Raw genomic sequence first — 19117 nt, 5'->3', positions numbered from 1 at the left:
GGGAAAGCAAGGCCCTCAAACCAGGCAAGCTCAGCCCAATAGTACTCAAGAAGTCCATTGTTCAGCCAAACATTTTATGTTTTAAGCATAAACCTAGAAAACCTTTAAACAATATCATCAGTCAAGCCAGCATGAAGTTCTGTATTAATAATACTAAAAGCAGGACAAGGTAAATTGAGAGTTATTTCAGAAGCTAAAATTGCCAGGGACACCCAATGTCTACATAAATGAAATGCAGAACTTTCTCCTTATGTCACAGACTGAAGTTTGACCCTGTCTGTAACTGCTACCAATTGGTTATGATGCTGTAGCAAATTAAATGGTGGTTTTACTTTAAAGTTAAATCCTTTCCTTCAAGCACCAGAACCAACAGAGGGACTAGGATCAGCACAGGGAGGCTTTCAGGATAGGTCCCTGTAAAAAGGGGCAGATTGGGGAATGCAACTAATGTAAGAAAACTGCACAGAATGGCTGCAACAACAAAGCTTCAGAGTTGTGGGTCGTCAGATAATGGTAAATTGTTTAAAATCACTAAAATAATAAATATATGCTTCAAATATTCACATTTTTATTTTCTTCTGAAGTACATAAGAGAACATTCTATTGATATTTTAAAAATCAGATTAAAACATAAAAGAATATCTGTTTGTTTATTCATCTTCAGACTGCTTATATGAAATACTCTTAATAGATTTTTAAGAGACTGAACAAAGCAAGACAGTCATCTTTTTATTGAAAGAGTTTGCACTGACTGAAAACTTAAAAGAACTTGAGGAAAGAATGGCGTAAAGTCTACAGATAAATTTAAGAAGTATGCATTAGTACTACGGTTCTTAAATTAATTGCATTAACGGTAACTGTCTAAACACAATGCTTTTCCAAGCAAACATTTCTTCTGTCTTAATTTAATCTAATAATAAATTCTTAAAAGGTACCAACAGGACTATCCTTACAAATTGTCACCCATAGGGCTTGTTTGTTTGCCTCTCATGACAACACATCCCAAAATACAGTGCATCTTTCAACTTGTTACTTTCCAAGTTGTCTGCTAAACTGCAGATGAATTGTAAACATGAAGAGCATGTTAAGCCTTTTCAAGCCCACAAAAAAAAAAAAAAAATCAAGTCTTGCACAGTAAACTCTGCTATGATTTCCTGATGTAGGTCAAAACTTTTTTTTTTGTCTATTTTTATCCCAGTTCACTGGAAGTGCTTTACCTTTCTGCTTTCTTGATAAGCACAGCCCTGAAGATTTGTTCTTGGGGAGTTTTCTCTTTTTCATCAGTTGGTTGCACGAAAGGGTGGACAGCAGCCAAGACAAAGCCCTCCTGGTACAATTCTTGCAGCTGAGCTGGAAGATCACGCAAGGAGGAGAGCTTGATTGCAGACGATCCTGGCAGCTCAGCTGGAAACAAAAAGAAATTGGTCAATAATCCTACACTAGACTATCGTGTTTTTTAAAATCCACACTCTTCACAGTCAAGCAAGCTTCACACTGATCTACAATATTAACACAAAAATTGACCTTTCCTGAGGCCCATTTTGCATTTCAGATTTTAAGCAGGCTGTCTTGGCGAAGGACTTACATCACACAAGAGACTGGTGCAATTAAACAAGAAGTCAGAAAAATTAAAGTGCCAAATTCAAGTCTGGCAGAGATGGAGGATTTAATAAAAACAAGGCAGTCGGTCAAAAGATACTCTAAATTTTAGCAGTCACCATAGTAATGTAAGTTGAGGAGAGCGAGCCATGAATCAAAAACATAAAATAACAAGAAAGGGGATAGTCAATGAAGGCAGAACATGTCAAATTCAAGGGCAATAAACAAAAGCATCCATCTACATAAAAGCTGTATTATCAGACTAAGAGATCACTGATGCAAAATGCTGTTGAGAACAAAGATCTACCCATATGTCTAAAGAGCACTTTGTAGATATATCAGTAACAAGAACGCTAAGAACAATACGTACCAGAGGTGATGAGAAACCTTTTAGAACAGACACTAAAACTTACACTTCAGGGTTTAAACAAACCTATACATATTAGAATTGAGGATGAGACCTAGTGCGTGAAAATAATCCTTCCCCAATCTGCTTACTGTGGGGTTTTATGCCTTCCTGTGAAGCATTTGACGCTGACTGCTGTCACACACTCAACATACACACAGACACCACAGTCAGCACAGCAACTGCCCTTATTTTCTTGGACTCTTGTGGGCCTCAAAAGAAAAAGTCCATAAATCACCTAAAACAACCTTCCATTCTCTTTCTCTCTACGTCAGTAATTCTTCGTATGTTTTTCATATCTCATGTGAAAAGACATCTTTCTTTCCTGACCTTTCTCTCTTCATTTCCATCTCCCTCGGAGGGTATTTATTATTTCATGCCTAACCCTGCTACAGCATATAGGGTGGTGAGGTGCTGGATGGTTTCCCCTCCCACCAAAACCAACAGGGAGGGGATGTTGCAAGAAACATGATGGAGGTTCCCAGCACCTTTCAGGTCTTCATTAAAAACAAGCACTGGAGAACACTTTGTATGAAAGACGCCAGCTATGCAAAATAACATTTCATTGTACTGCTTTTTTCATCATGCTGTGTGGCTACCCTTTATGAATAATGAAACACGTTATCAAAAAACTAATAAATATTCAAAACCTATAATACAGAGGAATAATTTAAATAATAATAGAATAGCTGTGCTTGGTATGCTTTTTCTTCATACATGACCATGTTCCAGAAGAGGATAATGGAATTTTTTGACCAAGAACTGTAAGATGTAGCAGTTTTATTATTTTTGCAAATAAAATAAGAAATCCAAGCAACATGTATATTGACAGACAATAGGGTTCTACCTTCTACAACAGCATACAAATCACTTCAGTCATAAGAAGAGCTGCCCCAATGAATAATGTATAATACCACCTGTTACTTACTGGACCCTGCTGGGGATAAATGGGGAGAGAAACCCAGACGTTAGAACTACTTCCTCCCTCTTGTGGCTCAGAGATTCCAAAAATTTAAGACTACACAGCAAATAGTTTAAGTGATTAAAAGAACATGAAAGCTGGAATACTTTTTTAAATAAGGGGTTTACTGGAATTCAATTGAATGACTACACACCATCCAGTACTGTTAATTTCGGTAATGGTGCCCCAATTTTTAACAATCATCTAAGATAACTGATGCTTGTCTTGCATATGAACCCAGTACCTGGATTCTTCTGAGGATGCCTTGGTAAAACTAGTAGAGAGTCTAGTCATTAACATGTGAGAGTGATTGCTTCCTTCCTAAAAGCTGAACACGAGGGGAAAGGGTGTAATTGGAGCCTTGGGATGTACACTTATGATTAAAAAGAAAGGTAATAGAAAATAGAGCTGAGAGGGATTATCCAGCTAATCCATCCTATTACCTAGAGGCAGGATCAGTTCTAGCTTAGATATTTCTCACAGTTTTTCTCATCCATTTTTAAAAACCTTTAACAACGGCCATTCCACAAGCCTCGTAAGTCACATTTCAGTACTTCTCTATTCTTACTATTCAAAATCTTCTCCTAGGATGTGGCCTGAATTTTCCTCTCTAAAATTCAGGATTGCTACTTCCTCACTAGAATATTGGCTAACAATCCTACAAGTCTCTTTAAAAGTTGTTTGAAAAAGGACATCATGTCTTTCTGGAGAGCTGCATTCATCACTCAACAGTCTTCAAACTTAAATTATAAGATTACAGTTATTTCTACAGCTAATTCCTCTAAGGTGCATACCTGTAGGTCAACCTACTTGAAAATGCCTCATTTATGAAACCAGTTGTTGATCAGGCTTTCCTTACTTATACTTAGAAAAACGCTAACATTTTCAGAAAACCTTACACAACTTCCAATAAAATCCATTGAATCTTTTGTGTTAGTTGTTAAAGAGAATTCTAATCATGCCACTGTCAAAAGGAAAAGGAAAAACAAAATTGGGTATAACAGGGACCTGTGTAAGGTAAAAGAGCAAATGAAAAACCAGATAAAATCTTGTGTAACTCCAGTGCTTATTATAAGCCTCTATTTTGCCAAAAGATAAAGCTGAATTATTTTAGCAGCCTCCAATGTTGCTCTTGAAATGCAGTTAGCTCTAAGTTTTATATCCTGCCCTATGTTTCCTTATTTACTGTTGCACTTCACAACCTGACCTCAAAAGAACTTTTGTTTATTCTGTCTACATCTAAAGGAGTGTGTAAGAAACTTGTAAATGCCAGATGCTGTGTTCTTCAATTCTGCTAGGGCTGAAAGTGAAAATGGAAGTGCTGGCTGCTTTTGGAACTGATTACCAGGCAAATTAGTTTGTTGCGTGACTGATAATTGAAGCTGAAAACACTTCCAGCAGCACTCAGATACATAGAGAAAACTACAGCTTAGAGATTCTTCAAAAAGAAAAGAAAGTTTGTGTTACACAATTGATATCTATAAGGTGACCTTCCTGGGTCTAGGGACTTGTGCATTCTTTGCTGCTAATGGAAAAACCTGACCAAACACTCACACTGTCCCCAGCTTGCCACAGAAAAATCAATAAAAGGATTGAGTTGACATAAAAATCTTCAGGTTGAGTCATGTATATTTGAATGGAATCATCTCTGCAGCTCCAAAAACAAATTTATGGGAAACAGAGGAAGGTGGTGCAGCCTGCCACAGGGATCCCGAGGGAATGAGAGCAGGCTGAGAAATATGGTGCGAGACAGGTATTGAGAACTGGTTCCTCCTTCTGTGTTCGGGAATTCCTCTTCCCCTCCTGATGGATTATCCAGGGCTACTACCACAGAGATCAAACAGCCACAGACCAGCTTCAAACTGAAGCATCTCATATGACCTCCAACAACTGTGCTACGGTCAGTGATAAAGAGGCAGATGTATCCCAATCAAATATTAACAGAAAAGACAGTTACATCAACTGTCTAAAACAAATAGGCAATTTTTTTCTATATTAAAACAATAGATCTGGGTACCTTTGGGATGCTATAACCTATCACTTTCAAATAAGAAAGGTGTATTATGCTTTATAAAATAAAGCATGGACTCATCTTTTACCCCATGTTCAATAAAGACAAACATCAACTACAGTACATCTTTATATAATATATACTCAACAGAATCAGATGCTTTTGACATTGTTTTCCCTTCTTGCTAGTTACATTTATGAAAAAAAATAATAACGCTTGTTTTAGCTTTAATTTCTTTCTGCCTGAATGATAGCTGTGCTCCAGGAAAAAATAAAAATGTTAAATGCCAAAATGGCATTTATTTTATTTCTCTTTACTGAAACAGTCAAATTCAGGGTCAAATTTAGGTCTTAAGTTTCTCAGAGCTTATCGTTAACACTTTAGTTAAAAGGAAAAGCATACAGTTCTACTCTAAATTTCTATTATCCTGTGTTAGGTGTTTATCTAGTTTGCTTACTCCAACAACACAAATTACATGTTGGGATTTTTTGGTCTTCATTTTTTAACATGTTTTCCTGATTAAGCCTTTATGCTCTTATTCCAGTCACAGCTGTTATAGACTGATGGAGCCCTTAATGACAGTTCACATTACACATGAAAGTGTTCCACAGAAATAGTGGACTACTTTAAACTAGTTTCCATTTCCTTATAAAGTTTTCAAGTTCATCTGCATTTTCAAAGTAATGCTCCTCAATTTATGAAACATTAAATAAGCCTTTTTCCTTTGCATTAAAACAACAAATTGGTGTGTACATAGATAGTACGTGCTCTCTAGTCTATACTGGGTACAGAAGAAAGCATATGGTACCAACACATGCCCAAAATGCGGTGTGTAATGGGGTCTGAGACATAAAAAGGAAGACTGGCAAAGTCACCAGACCCAGACTACTAAGCGACGCAGCAACTCAGTTCCCTGGTAGGCACAAGCAATCAATACTCCTAGCACACATCAGCAGGCACAGATCCTTCAAGAAATGCAGTCGTAACTGTCTTGTTTTTCAAAGCACAGGATGAGGCCGTTCCGAAGTCCATGATCGTTCCTGTGAGCCATTCCCATTCGAGGCACCCAGAGCCAGTGCTACAGAGTCACTCGTGCTCCCCTTTGTGCTTCCTCCCAGCACTGGAGACCTTGCAGGTCCTTCTGCAAAGCTACAGCTGCTCCAGGTGACTCACGGGAAGGATGATGTCCTCACATCTCCTCCCCAGGAGAGCTCAAGGCTTATGGAGCCTTCCTCAGAAGAGGAAGGCAGCCGATAGAAGGGCCGCAAGGGCAACTGCAGCACAGCTCTCCCTCTCCCCGCTGTGGGCTCAAAGGCAGGTGCCGCTCCAGAGAAGGGTTGTGCCTGCAAGCTGGAAAGGAGCAAACACTAAGGCACGCTACATGCTTAGTTTCTCTTACTCACTACATCCACACAGCCCCTTGCCCAGCATGAATTTTTTGCTGCTGTCCTTCCAAAGCACCCAGATCTCCCTCCTCCTGCACTCTGCAGAGCATGCAGGATACCACCTGAGAGAACCTGGATGGTGGCCGGGAGTCAGCGTCTACGGTTATTAACGGATCTAGCAATGAGCTTGTAAGATGAAAACAAGGTACAAGCAAAATTACGGTCATACGGTAATACAGCCATTACCCCAACACCATCCACTGACATCCTGCAAGGCTTTATCATAAAACTGGCTATTCAGCTCCTGCCTCTAGTGACCGCTTCGTGGAAAACATTAGCTCGTTCTGCTGTGCCTCACACATCCCACCAAGGTGGTTGTAACCGCATGTCTGCTGGCAGTAAACTGAATAGCAATAACGAACGGAGACAGTAATGTGGGAAGAGAGTATATCACTGAGCATGTGTGTGAGCAAACACACAAATCTGGCCCTACTCCACAAAACTTCCCATGCTCTCACACAGGGCACTTCCTGAGCATGTTTATGACTGTTTACAACAGCCCTGATCATTTTGTAGAATACCAAAACAAGCACGTTTCCTCTATCTAGTATGAGGATTGCTGTTTCTTAATTTAATATGAATTCCTTTCCAGCAACTTTAATTTAATTTAAAGAAATCAAATCTGCAGATGACTAAATTCTAGTAGAGCAAAACACTGTCTTTGCATAAGGCCATTTACCATCAGAAGATGCAGTTTCACCTACATTAAAACATTCCGTAGGAACATGTCAAATACAGCAAAGTTTTTCATTTGGATAACGTTCAGAAGTTTAAATAAAAGTAATGCATTAATGTTTTACGTGATCAGAGTGGTTAAACAAGCAGCATTTTTTCAGTGGTTCTGTGAATTTTCACTTCACTTGAAATTTTGGAATTACCTATATGACTGGAAATGTGATTTCGCGTTGGAAGGTACAACTGCAGTGACAGAAGATGCCCACTTACAATAAGTAGGATACACAAACCAACCAATGCAGCTTCGAGCTGCTAGTTTCTGCAAGCTAAACACTGACTGCTAAAGGAATTACCATCCTGTCAGATCTCTTTTTGATTTGACAAGTCCTCAGGTTTTTCTGTGCAGGTCTCGAGGGCTGAGTGGTATCGTAGCTCCTTGCAGAGAGGCAAGTGAACATTAGAATTAACCCAGAGGAAGGTGGGGGGTAAAAATCTATTGGAAAGTGTTGGCTTTTGTCTAACAATGCAGCACAGACTGGAAAAGATTCCCCTCTTTGTACTATAAATAGGAAAGTTTTTAAGGCACTTTTCACCGGCTTATTTAGCAGTTGGTTTGGAACAGCTGAAGGAATCCAGTTCATCATCCTTTCCAACTATTAAGGCTTGGTAAGGCCAATTTGTTACTCTAGAGAGCAGAAAGCAAACTGTTACTTTAATATTATCAAAACACTTATTGACTGATCCTGGGACAACATGGTTATTTTCAATCAGTGTCAATTTCAACCAAAAAAAATTAAGGTCTCTATTGCAAATTTTCATTCTCTGTTACAAACACAAAGAAACTCTCTTTTATGCACCACTAACTGTTTGCATGGCAAAACAACACAGTTATATTACTCTCATTTAACAATAACTATTCTTTCCTCATTCAAGCCACAAATAGTTTCTTGTCAACGACAACAACAAAAACCTATCAGAGAATCAGAGTACTTCCAATGAAAACAAAGGCAAACCCACTAATAACGTAACTTAAAAGAACACAGTAAGCAGACTTCTGGCAAGTTTTGTTAATTCCAAATAACTTTTTCTGAACTAAAACCTACCAAAGACACTACAGCAGTACAACTAGCCTAGCAGAAAATATATGGTGCTTCTGACAATATTGCATAGCATTAATTACCTGAAACACATTAATGCCAGCATTTCATGAGTTAAAAGCTCAAGCTTTTGGAGGAACAACTATACAAGCTGTACTATAGACTCTTTCCTTTCTAACAGAGCTTGAGATTCTATGAAGTGTATACAGAGATTCCTTAATTTTGAAGACAAGACAGACAGTCTGGGTGCACTACTGCTCAGACCATCAGTAGAGGAAAGATACTGATGTTAATATATTATCATGTTGGTTTTTTGGTTATGCTAAATGACATTCTCAGTGCTTTTTCTTTCAATCTTCACAGCAAATACAATAAATGTCTCCATCAAACAAATTGAGAACAAATATTGAAGAGAAATCAGGACTTTAAATGAAAGATGACTGTTCAATAAACTCCTAGTGTTTACTATTAGTGAAAATGTAATAATGGAACATAAAAATATTCTTAAGAAGGTAGAGAGGGGAAAACCACAGAAAGACTGTGAAACTACACATATATCCTTTAAAAGTATGTATGTATATCCACATATAGATATATATATGCGCATGCATACATATATTTGTGCATACATGTATATGTACACACATACAAACATACACCACATTCTTTTCTTTCCTTCAGGAAACAGTAGACACGTGCACTAGTCAAATCAAGGAAGTACTAAGATAACTCATAGATGCAATGAGATTAGACAACTTCATCTGATCAATTGTGCCGTCTAATCTCATCGCATCTTTGAGTTACCTTGTTTGTTGTCCAGTCAAAGCTCCATTTCCGTACCTTGCAAACATAAGATAAATATCTCAGGAACTGGATATGTCTGCCACAAAAATGATGTGATTATACATGGGATGGTTTCATTTTTGGTGTTTCAGAAAAAGGAAATACCCAGGCTATCACCTCCACTAAGTCAAAAAAAACCCCCACTAAGCAGAATTTTGGTTAACCTAAACAAATTGACAAGTGCTTCTTAAATGACACATAGCTTACATATATTAGCTTATGGGAAGAATTATGCAAAATGGGGAAAATTAATACCACCTACAAGATGCAAAAAGGGTTAATATCAGTGCAAAAAGTAAAATGAAAGAAGATAAAAAAGGGGAGGGACTTCTCATTTAAACTGTGCACAGCAGTCCCATCCCTTCTGGTCTGCTCCCCTACTTGAACAGCTCTTTGAAATAATACTGTTTTATTTGTCCCTCCCTCCTGCTTGGTTCTACTTCCTAAATTGATGCCCACCACACATAGAGACAACAAAGATAATATACATTTCACAAATCCAAGAAAACTCCAATTATGTCTAACCAAAAGCAGAAAGTGTTCAAAGTTGCAATATTTTATTCATACAGACTTGTTATCTGTATAAACTCCAAAAGGCAAGTATTACATTGAATTCCAGAGGAGAAAAGGGGTTAATTCTGAACTACAGGAAGGGCCAGCATGTTAATTCACACCTATTTCCAACCCCCAATACAGCACTGGTTCCCTGCCCTAGAGCCTTTAGACACCAAGTTAATCTCTTGATGGCAATACTGCAGCTGCCAAAGTCAAACACTGAATGCCATTCCCTGGAACAGCTTAAGAGGCAGTGAAGCAGGACTTCCCCTCACTTCCACCAGTGGTGCAGCCAGTTACTTCCTCTCACAAGTAGCCAGTAATCAAATACTTTACAAGGGAGCGAAGAAGGAGCTACTCAAGAAGAAAAAAAAAAAAAGTAAAGCTTACAGAAGAGATCTTCTGAATCTTCTGATATATTAGTTGGTGGCATCATAAAATTTGACAGGCTGATGCATCTTTTTTGCTTTGGCCCCTCTCTAGCTAACGTGCTCGCCATTTTTCTTAGCTGCAACGCTAAAGAACACTAGCAAGTTTCACAGCTCATCCTGCAGCCTACAGAATCTTCTCATTCTCTCTCTTTCATACTTTTTAATATATATGTCTTTTCTTCCTGGCATAACCCCCTCTTTTTCCCTTTCCTCTCCTCTTCTCTGTTTTATGCTTCACCTTGATGTTCTTTCCATACTTCTGGCAAATTTTTGTTTTACATTTTAGAACTGCAGAATATAACAAAGTAACACAGGATTCTTTGCAAATCTTACAATAAACTTACTTGGACGACAGTAAAAGAACTGTAAAAAGCACAGATAATATCCTCAGAAGTGTATAACAAAATTGCCTACATTAATAAATTCCAAATTATGCAGAATTTATTAATTTTGTGGTATACTTTGCTAGATGAGAAAAATCTCCTCTGAAATGGAATTTGTAGCATTTCTAAGCTTTCCAAATCATTATAGCCTATAGTCAATAAAACACTCCATGTACTGACTCTTCAAGGAGTTAAAAAGTAGAAAGGTTTGTGTATCAATCTACATATTTGCATCCAAACCAACTGAGAACAACCCTGAGATTACTTGTTTTATTCTTAATCAAGCACAGATAACAAAGTGCATTATAGTAGGATTTTTTTTCCATATTCACAAGGCAGTTTAAGTACAAATCTGATTGAAGCCCAGTTTCCAAACTGAAAAAATGTCAAGAGGATCTTGAAAAGGAAGGAGAATAAAGTCAACAGTAGTAACTGTGGCTAAATACATGCACTATGACCTGATGTACGTTTTTCATGATACACTGAAAATCGTGATTAAAATCAAAGACTTGGTGCAACTCAGACAAATAAGAAGATAATACTGCCATCAAAGTATTACAATAAAGGGGTTTTCTTTCCCCCAATTCATAAGATAATTACTTCGTATCATAAGTACATGCCAGGAGAAATAATTGGAAATTAGAGAGAACATTTAAAAGTTTGCATTTTATAAATTCAGCTTTCAACACAAAGATCTAAATTCACTGACATATCCAATAACCAATAAAACCAAACCTTCCTTCCTGAGGTTATCAAGATAGGTTTTATTCCCCAAGCCAACCTGTGCAACAGAGAACTGATAGTCTCCAGGGAAACCAAAATCCTCCTGGCAGGCCATGCCTGTATGTATTTTATACATAGCACTTGGCAGTATATATACAGAAAAGGACAGATAGCTTTATAAATGCTTGAAGGCTTTATTCAAATGTTACCTGGTGGTTTCTGTTTCTTTTCACTTTAAATCTCCAGTGTTTCACATCCATTTACCCCTTCTGTTGCAATAAGTGTTTTCAGACTTTCTTGTAAAATCTTATTTAGGTTGATACTGTGTGCCAAGTTTGTTTGATTTTTTTTTAAAAAGCTAGAAATGGATTTTTCCCAATCCTGTAACTAAAGTCCATATATTACCCTGTTTCAGATGTTCTAATTTCTTGACTGCATCAATCAATAACATTCCCTCTCTTCAAAAGGCAGCAGTACATACTAAACACTTACTATTTTAAATTAGAATAAGTAAAGTATCATAGTGATCTTTTTATCTTTTTCCTGGCTTAAAATGTTTTCTTTTTTAGATGAAGAGAAGACATTTCCAAATTATGTGTATTTTTCATTTCAAAGACAAAGTGTAGCATTTTAGTGCCCTTTTGGTGCCCCTTTAAATCAAATTCCCCTATTTGGGAAACCCTGTAATTTTTCATAAGTTTCTGTTAAATTGTTTTCAGCTTTACTGGCAAAACTAAACAAATGTTAAAGCAGCCAAAAACGTTACATGCATTGTACAGCTAAGCAAGCATTGTTACTTGAAGGTATATTCTCAATTGGACTTTGACTCCAGGTTTGGTTATGTCTGAAAAAGAAAGCTGGGTAAAAGAACGCTACATGACAAAATTCAATATAAACAGGAGATATCCAGGAGCAGGTAAAATTAAATTTAGAGGAAAGGGAGATAAAATGTGTTTGGATTGTTTTTAAACCCATTATCCTGTAGTGATCCTGAGACAAACATTTCAAAGGGCACCTACACACAACAGCTGTTACATTATAAAAAGAAACAAAACTGATCCATCTAACTCCATCAAACCTTCCACAAAAACTCCAGATTTTAAAAAGGAATAAAAATTAAATTAGATCTCTCTTTGTTTCCAATTGTTAGGCCTGCTTGTAGAACTGCAACGAAAACCCAAATGCAAAACATTCTCCAAAAGGTATTTACCACGCCTCTCAGCTCTCCTGCCCCACACTTCTACATTTTGTTCAGCTGTATTGATAACAGAAGATACTCCCAACATTGCAAATTGTAAGAATACCTCTGTTACCATATGTGAATTTCATGTAAAGAGTCTGTGTCTGTACAAAAGCAGGATTTAAGTTTTACTGTTGCAGCAGACCTCACACCACCCTCACAAGACTTGCTCTCAGCTGTACTTGGAGATCTCAGCTACCCCACAGCATCAAAGGGAGCAATCCAGTTGGAACTAAAACTTTTCTGGTATTTGCAGCAAAACAGGCCTGAAGAGGAAGATCTTGTGATCCAAATCCTCACTGCTTAAAATTGCCACAGGAAACCCTCTCTCCAATGAGACAGTTACTGGGCAAAGATTTGCAAGTGAATGTATGAAAGCACAGAGTGGCAGTAATCCCTACCAAGCAATTTCCCCAATGGTTCCTGATGAATTTGGCATGTGGAAGAGCCATTTGTGACCCCATCTATGATTTTTAGACTGATCACATAAACTAAAACTAATTCCAGAATCACAGAAGAGATAAAGTTAGAATGGATCTTTGCAATGAACACCGTTTAGAAATTAGCTAAGGGACAGTTACAGCTATACCAAAGAGGACCTACTTTACAGTCAATACGTTATTGGATTTGCCAATTCTACTGGTACACAAAGGTGGATCTGATTAAAATCAATACTAGATAAAACACTTTTTGCTGACTTTTTGTTACCTGTATCACTATATATAGTGCTATTATACAAATTCCTGCTCAAGTTCTTTTTCATTAGCACAATGAATGAAGAGTCATTCTCACTGATGAGGCTTCTGTTCTCCAACCTCACTGCTGCCACAGCCTTGAATTTCCCTTCTCTTTTCTTTCCACCCCTTGGATTCCTCAAACTGATGAAAACCAGCAATTCTGTGGCTATGTTGGAGCAATGCATTGCCTCCCTGGCCAGCAAGCTGTCACCAAGAGCGCATGTGGCTTAGTTCTCCTCACCTTTCCCCAATCAACGCATGTCTCTGTCTTCTACCCAACTGCCAGCTTTTGCAAAATTAGGAGCAGTCTAATTGTCTTTAAAAATTTCTAGCAAATTGGCTTGAAATTGTCTGGTTATAATTATTTGGAGGAATGAGACAAGACAGACTGTGAGCCTTTTTTAACTCTCGTTTCCCTAGGAAACCAGTTCAGAAACAAAACAGAAAAACCCATCGCACTACCACCTCCAAACCCTCTGGAAAAAAAAAAAAAAATCCTTCAAAAATAAGGACCTGAAAAGAAAATCCTGCAAAAGAGACTACGGTATACTGCCTTCTGCAACACCTCTAATGGTGTATTTAACAGCGATACGGCTTTCACAGAATATTGAAAACTACTAGCAAGCAATAGTTCACCACTGGCACCTAAAAGAAGTATGTCACTGCCAAACACACCACATCACTTCAACTTGGCAAGAACACTTGGACAGGAAGCCAAAGAGTAGTGGAAAAGGCTGTTAAAAGTTAACAAAGCACTTACCAAAAGTACTGTTTTGTTTTTTTAAGCAAGTCTGCTAGAGCATGGGTGATGGATTTGCTAAAGAAAAAAAGTTTTTCTTGGCAAAAACACCTCCTTTTTTTGCTTGGAGCAAATTTTCCTGTCACTCTTCAGAATCTGAACTCCTACTCCCTCGTTTCAGAAAAATGTGGCTAGTTTCTGTTTTCAAGTGAAGAATTCCCACACAATAATACCGATAGCACGCAAATCTATTGTTTAATATGGATCTGGGGAAAATGACCACAAATTCAAGCATCATTAGAATGGAATGACCAAAGTCAAACTATAATTTTTTTTTTTTTAATTTTGCAATAGAATGGGTGTTGTTGCAATTTGGTTTGGAAAGAGTAGCAGAGTATTTCTCCGAATGTTTATGAGAAGGCATCATTTTACCTTTATTTCTCAGTATAGTTCTGTCAGAAAAAGTGCTGCATCTAAAACATTTATTGGAGATGAAAAGGCAAGAGGCAGAGACACCTTACCTCCAAAGCTGCCAAAGAATTAATTAATGAAATTATTAGAACCTAAACCCGAAGTAGTAAGTATATGCAATAAAGATGTAACAGATGTCCTGTCCAACAAGGACAGAATTATTTTATGTTATGAAGGTGGTAATTAAATAGCATTATGCAGACAAGCTTAAGATCTAAGCCTTTCCTTACCCCCTGGATGGGATTCCTCTTGGGCTACTGACATCAAAAAATTACTTTCATAAATGCACATTCTTACTGATTAAATAATAAAATACAGAAGCAAATAAATGAGTCAATTTCTTACTTGCTTTTACAAGAAATATAAAATAAATTTTACACGTGGCACAGTGGTGTGTGATGATACATATTCACAGCCAGCATTCAACAACACAACTGTTCACTATTTTTCTCAGCCACTGCTAGCACAGGCAATACCTCAGGAGCAAACCCATGAAAGCATGCAGAGCACAGTGACTATATCCCCTGGCTAACACTGTTTTCTCACTGTTCCTAATAATGCAACCCAAAGAGAGGTCACAAGCAGCTTCACATGGCTCTAACTTCTAATCATATGACAGCCCACATTTAAGACACTTTCACTTCTCTCTATTCCCAAGCATATTCTGCAAAACGAGAGAATCATTTCTATGTCCTTTTAGGCCAAGAAGGGCCAGACCTGCTACTGGCTAGTAAAGAAATATCACTGATAAAACAGGCTGAGTTTCCACCAATGGTTCTGGAAGTGTTCCCTGGAAGTATCTGTTAATGAGCAGACCAATTTTTCCCAAAAATGTACTACAATAAAAAAACTAAACAAACAACAAAGCTGACAAGTAGTGCAAGAGTGCAGCTTGACAACAAAGTCTTACAATTATAAAGTATTTTATTCAGTGAACATGTGGTGAAGAACAATGAAAATAATCCCACAGAATATGTACAATTTTATCTATTTCATCATTTGAAAGGCTTCATAAAGTCATTCAACCCAGCTGGAAAAATCGGTTAGAAGAAGGACTGCAGAGAAAGACAGATGCTGCATCTGAGCTGAGCATTCCTTAGTAAATAAACAACAAAACCAAACCAAAACAAAAAAGCAATTCTGACACAGTTCCAAACTTTATGAGACAATAACTTAACAAAAGACCATTTATTCTGTCACTCTCTTTTCGTTCTTTTGTTTTGTGATTTGAGATAAAAGTAGATGCTAATTTTTTTTGCTTACTAATAATCTGTACAATAATTACTAGTGAATTAACCCATGCAATTTAGCACTATTTGTCAATTCTTATATCAGTTGTTATTAAGAAATTCAGGAAACAATTGTTCAAACAAAAGAACACCAATAGAGGGCTTAACAACCGAGGAACTACAGCAGTAGACTGTTGTTTATTTGTATTTCACCAGTCACACCACATCCTGGCTTATTTCTAACTTTCTCAAAATTCCATCTATTTATTTGTAAACCTCATACCTCATTCTCTTTCAGATTTAAGGCCTTTTATCAATTCATCTGGAAATGCATGGCATCTTTAGGACTTCTCACATCCTTGATGTCTTTAATTTTTTATGTGCCACATAGTATGCAAAAGTCTCTGTATTCTCAGACTCAGAGGAACTCTTTCAACTGATGACTGTTTAACAGAGACAGGTAATATTTTTTTAGTTCTTAACTCACCTGATGACTGTCACGCTTGTCTTTCGTGTGTTGATCAAGAGCTGCAGCTCACAGCAAATGCTTAATTCCCTTGAAAGGCCTGTTTCTTTCAAGAAGAATCTGCACCTAGTCACTGCTAGTCTCAAATTGAGAGGATGGTTATTTGGGAAGAGAAAGAAAGGAAGGAAGCTGAGTTCTTTACAATTTCAACTAAACAGAGCTCCATTTACACAAAATAAGCAGGGTTTGCAAAACCCAACTGGCTGGAAAGCCTTAAACTTGCAGTTCCTGTACAAGACCTTATCACAACGCATGGGTCACTATTTACAGTAAGAGCGACCAGTTAGCTACAGCAGTTAAGGAAGCATCAGACTCGGATGAAATTTTTCATATGCCACCTCCTATCTGGGAAACGCCCTGATGTTGCTGCTGATCCTGAGTTTATCATATAGCACAGTGTGTCACAAGTATCAAAAAATTTGCAAAAGCATGACTGCACACAAACCAAGAGTCTGCTGGATGTGCAGGTAGTAACTCAGAAAGCAAGTTGCAATCTCATGCAGTAATTGTCACCTGGACTCCTCTTAAATCCAGTATATCACATTTGTATGACTGCAATAAGATGAAACCAAGTCACTCAGACTTGTAGTCAGTGTTTAAGATACAGGGCAAAAATACACAAACATGCCAGGGTTTTGCCAAGATACCTGAACGAGTGACAAAGCAGCTGTCTTGGGAACTGGAAGCAAGACTAGCACAGCACTCAGCAAATACTGATAAGTTCTTGTCCTCCACATGAGCCATGGACATTTTTCCAGAGTGCTTCATCACTTCAAGAGAAGGCCACCATCTGGAGGCCCACATCCATCTTTATCGGCTTTGTAATGTGTTATAGCTGTAAGACAGTAATGTTCAAACAGTATTTCACCAAGAAATTACATTGAAGAGTTCTGAAATTGCTGCAGACTGACCACGAACCGGAAAGCAGGTGTCAGAAACACCTGGAATGCAGCACTGAACTGAGACTTAATGCAAAAAGGTGCATTACACCAGGCCCAATTTGAGGTGTTTGCTTGGCAGTCCATCTACATCTTGTACAGACAGAACCCTTATTATGCTACCTATCACGTGTGCACAAACACAAAGGCACTGAAAAAAAAATCAAAGGTCTCAAGTAGAAAATGCACTATCACAGACATACGATCAATGCCCTTTTCTATACTAAGTCAAGGTAAAGAAAATGCAGGTCAGGTATTTGCATAGAAAACCCATGCAAATGACATAAGAAGACTAACCTGAAGAACAGTTAACACTTGAGAGACAATCATTAAGGTTTGCAAACTACATTATTTTGCTAAGTAGAATATTCATAACCTTAATTTAAATTGCAGTCACAATTACGCTTGTTGCTAAAGCAACAACTCTACCTATTTACAGAACTGGGAAAAGGAAATGAGAAATCCTGCAGTTTCCATGCACAATAGACAAGACAGATTTAAACTACCTAAATCTTCTCAGGTTATTCTTCAGACAAAATTCAAATCAAATGTTGATCTTTCCTAGAAATGATAGCATTTTAAGATTCAAAGTAACCTTTATTTCTTCAGTAAAAAAATAAGTCTAACACACTCAGGGGAGGTTTCAAATACACTTTCAAATCAAAATCAAAACAAGTTGTCGTTAAAGACCCAAAAGGGATCTGAACCAAGAAATGTAAGTTGTCTTCTTCAGTATAAGACCATGTGTCTGCCTTTGCACAATACCATGGGTTTTATTCAGGCAGAACTCAACAGCAAATCTTGTCAGAATGACAACTGCAGTCCCTGCTGGGTTTCATTGATATCAATACAACAAAAAGGCACACCTCCAGCAATGGAAGGCTTCCAAAACAGTGAAAACTCATGCAACACCATGTCTTCTCTTCCTACTTAACAAGTCAAATGAAATCTGTCCCTCCACTTTTACCGTCACCAATCACCCTCAAGGTTTTTCAGTTTCTGTGTTCAGCTCCTCTTGTCCCTTGATATTTTTCCCTGTTTTATCTGCTCTACTTTCTCTTGATGCCCTCTCCTTTCTGAAGACCTTGTCTCCTCTTCCCACTGTGCATGAGTGCTCACGTCTATCCTGGCAACAAGGCAAGCAGATCATATTAAGTGTGACACTAACACAGCCCTCTTAGGCTTCCAGACACAGAGAGATGCTGCTATGAAGCTCCTTCCCTGTCCAAACGCAAGGGAACACAACGGCCAACATCAGAACAACGGCATGAGGCACAACAATGGTTGGGGTCTCCACACCCACAACCTACAACAGCATGGGGCCAGGCCAGGGTGGTTCTGCCTCTCTGGAAGACACAGCAACAGACGGCAGAGGCTGTCAGGGCAGTGCCCTGTCCTGCCCTACCCTTCTGCACTCATGAAAAGTCACCTGGTCACATATTCCCTCTAAAGGAGCAGCAGCAGCAACCATGGTCCTGTTCCTGGAACTCCTCTCAGCTGTGCGGGTGATCATCTGCAGAGAGCCCACAGCATGGATGTGTCTCTTTGTATTGGGGGGTGAGGGAGGTGTTGTTCAATGGAAGGATGCTGGGTACAGACTTGCTTTTATTACCCATTTCAGCATGCAGCTTGCAGACAGGGTACATACCTCTCATGTTCTCCCCACGACTGTATGTGCAGTGCCAGATGCCCAAGCTGTGCTCTGCTATTTCGTTTTTGCTCCAGTTAATCCTTTGGACATGCTGATCCACTGGGGAATGTTTCTGGTGGAGGCCATATCAGCACCCCATCACCCTTTTTCCCTATCTTTGTCCTTGCTCCAGAAGCTCCAGATCCCAGTTTCCCTCCTTTGCTTTTCACTTCCTTGTAACTTTTGGGTCACATTGGTCTTCCCCGAGAATAAAGCTGGCAAAGGTGTTGCTTGAGTTCTTTTTCTGATCCATCGCTGTTTAGCTGCCGCTGTGCCTGACACTCCACTTTTCCAGTGGAGAAGCCTGAAGTGCCCACATTTTCTGGGGTGCAGCAGCAGGAAAGCTATGGCAGGGAGCCTGGGCTAGTGATGTTATAGCTCATCACAAGGCTGACAGACATCTTGGTTGCTGCATTTT

General features: G+C 38.4%; 1 protein-coding gene across 1 annotated transcript in view; it reads right to left on the bottom strand.

The window, feature by feature from the left end:
• Window positions 1–19117, bottom strand: part of LOC104465206 (raftlin-like) — a gene marked incomplete at its 3' end in the record, with an annotated part of 57173 nt that overhangs the window by 31043 nt on the left and 7013 nt on the right. Inside the window, exon 2 of the mRNA XM_010078158.1 lies at window positions 1218–1404. Within this exon, the coding sequence (XP_010076460.1) occupies window positions 1218–1404 (187 nt within the window). The remainder of the gene's footprint in view (window positions 1–1217; window positions 1405–19117) is intronic.

Source organism: Pterocles gutturalis, unplaced genomic scaffold (genome assembly GCF_000699245.1).
Source record: "Pterocles gutturalis isolate BGI_N339 unplaced genomic scaffold, ASM69924v1 scaffold31763, whole genome shotgun sequence".
Lineage (NCBI taxonomy): Eukaryota > Metazoa > Chordata > Aves > Pterocliformes > Pteroclidae > Pterocles > Pterocles gutturalis.
Note: the sequence above shows the minus strand (reverse complement) of the source record. Positions and strands in the feature narration are given on the sequence as shown.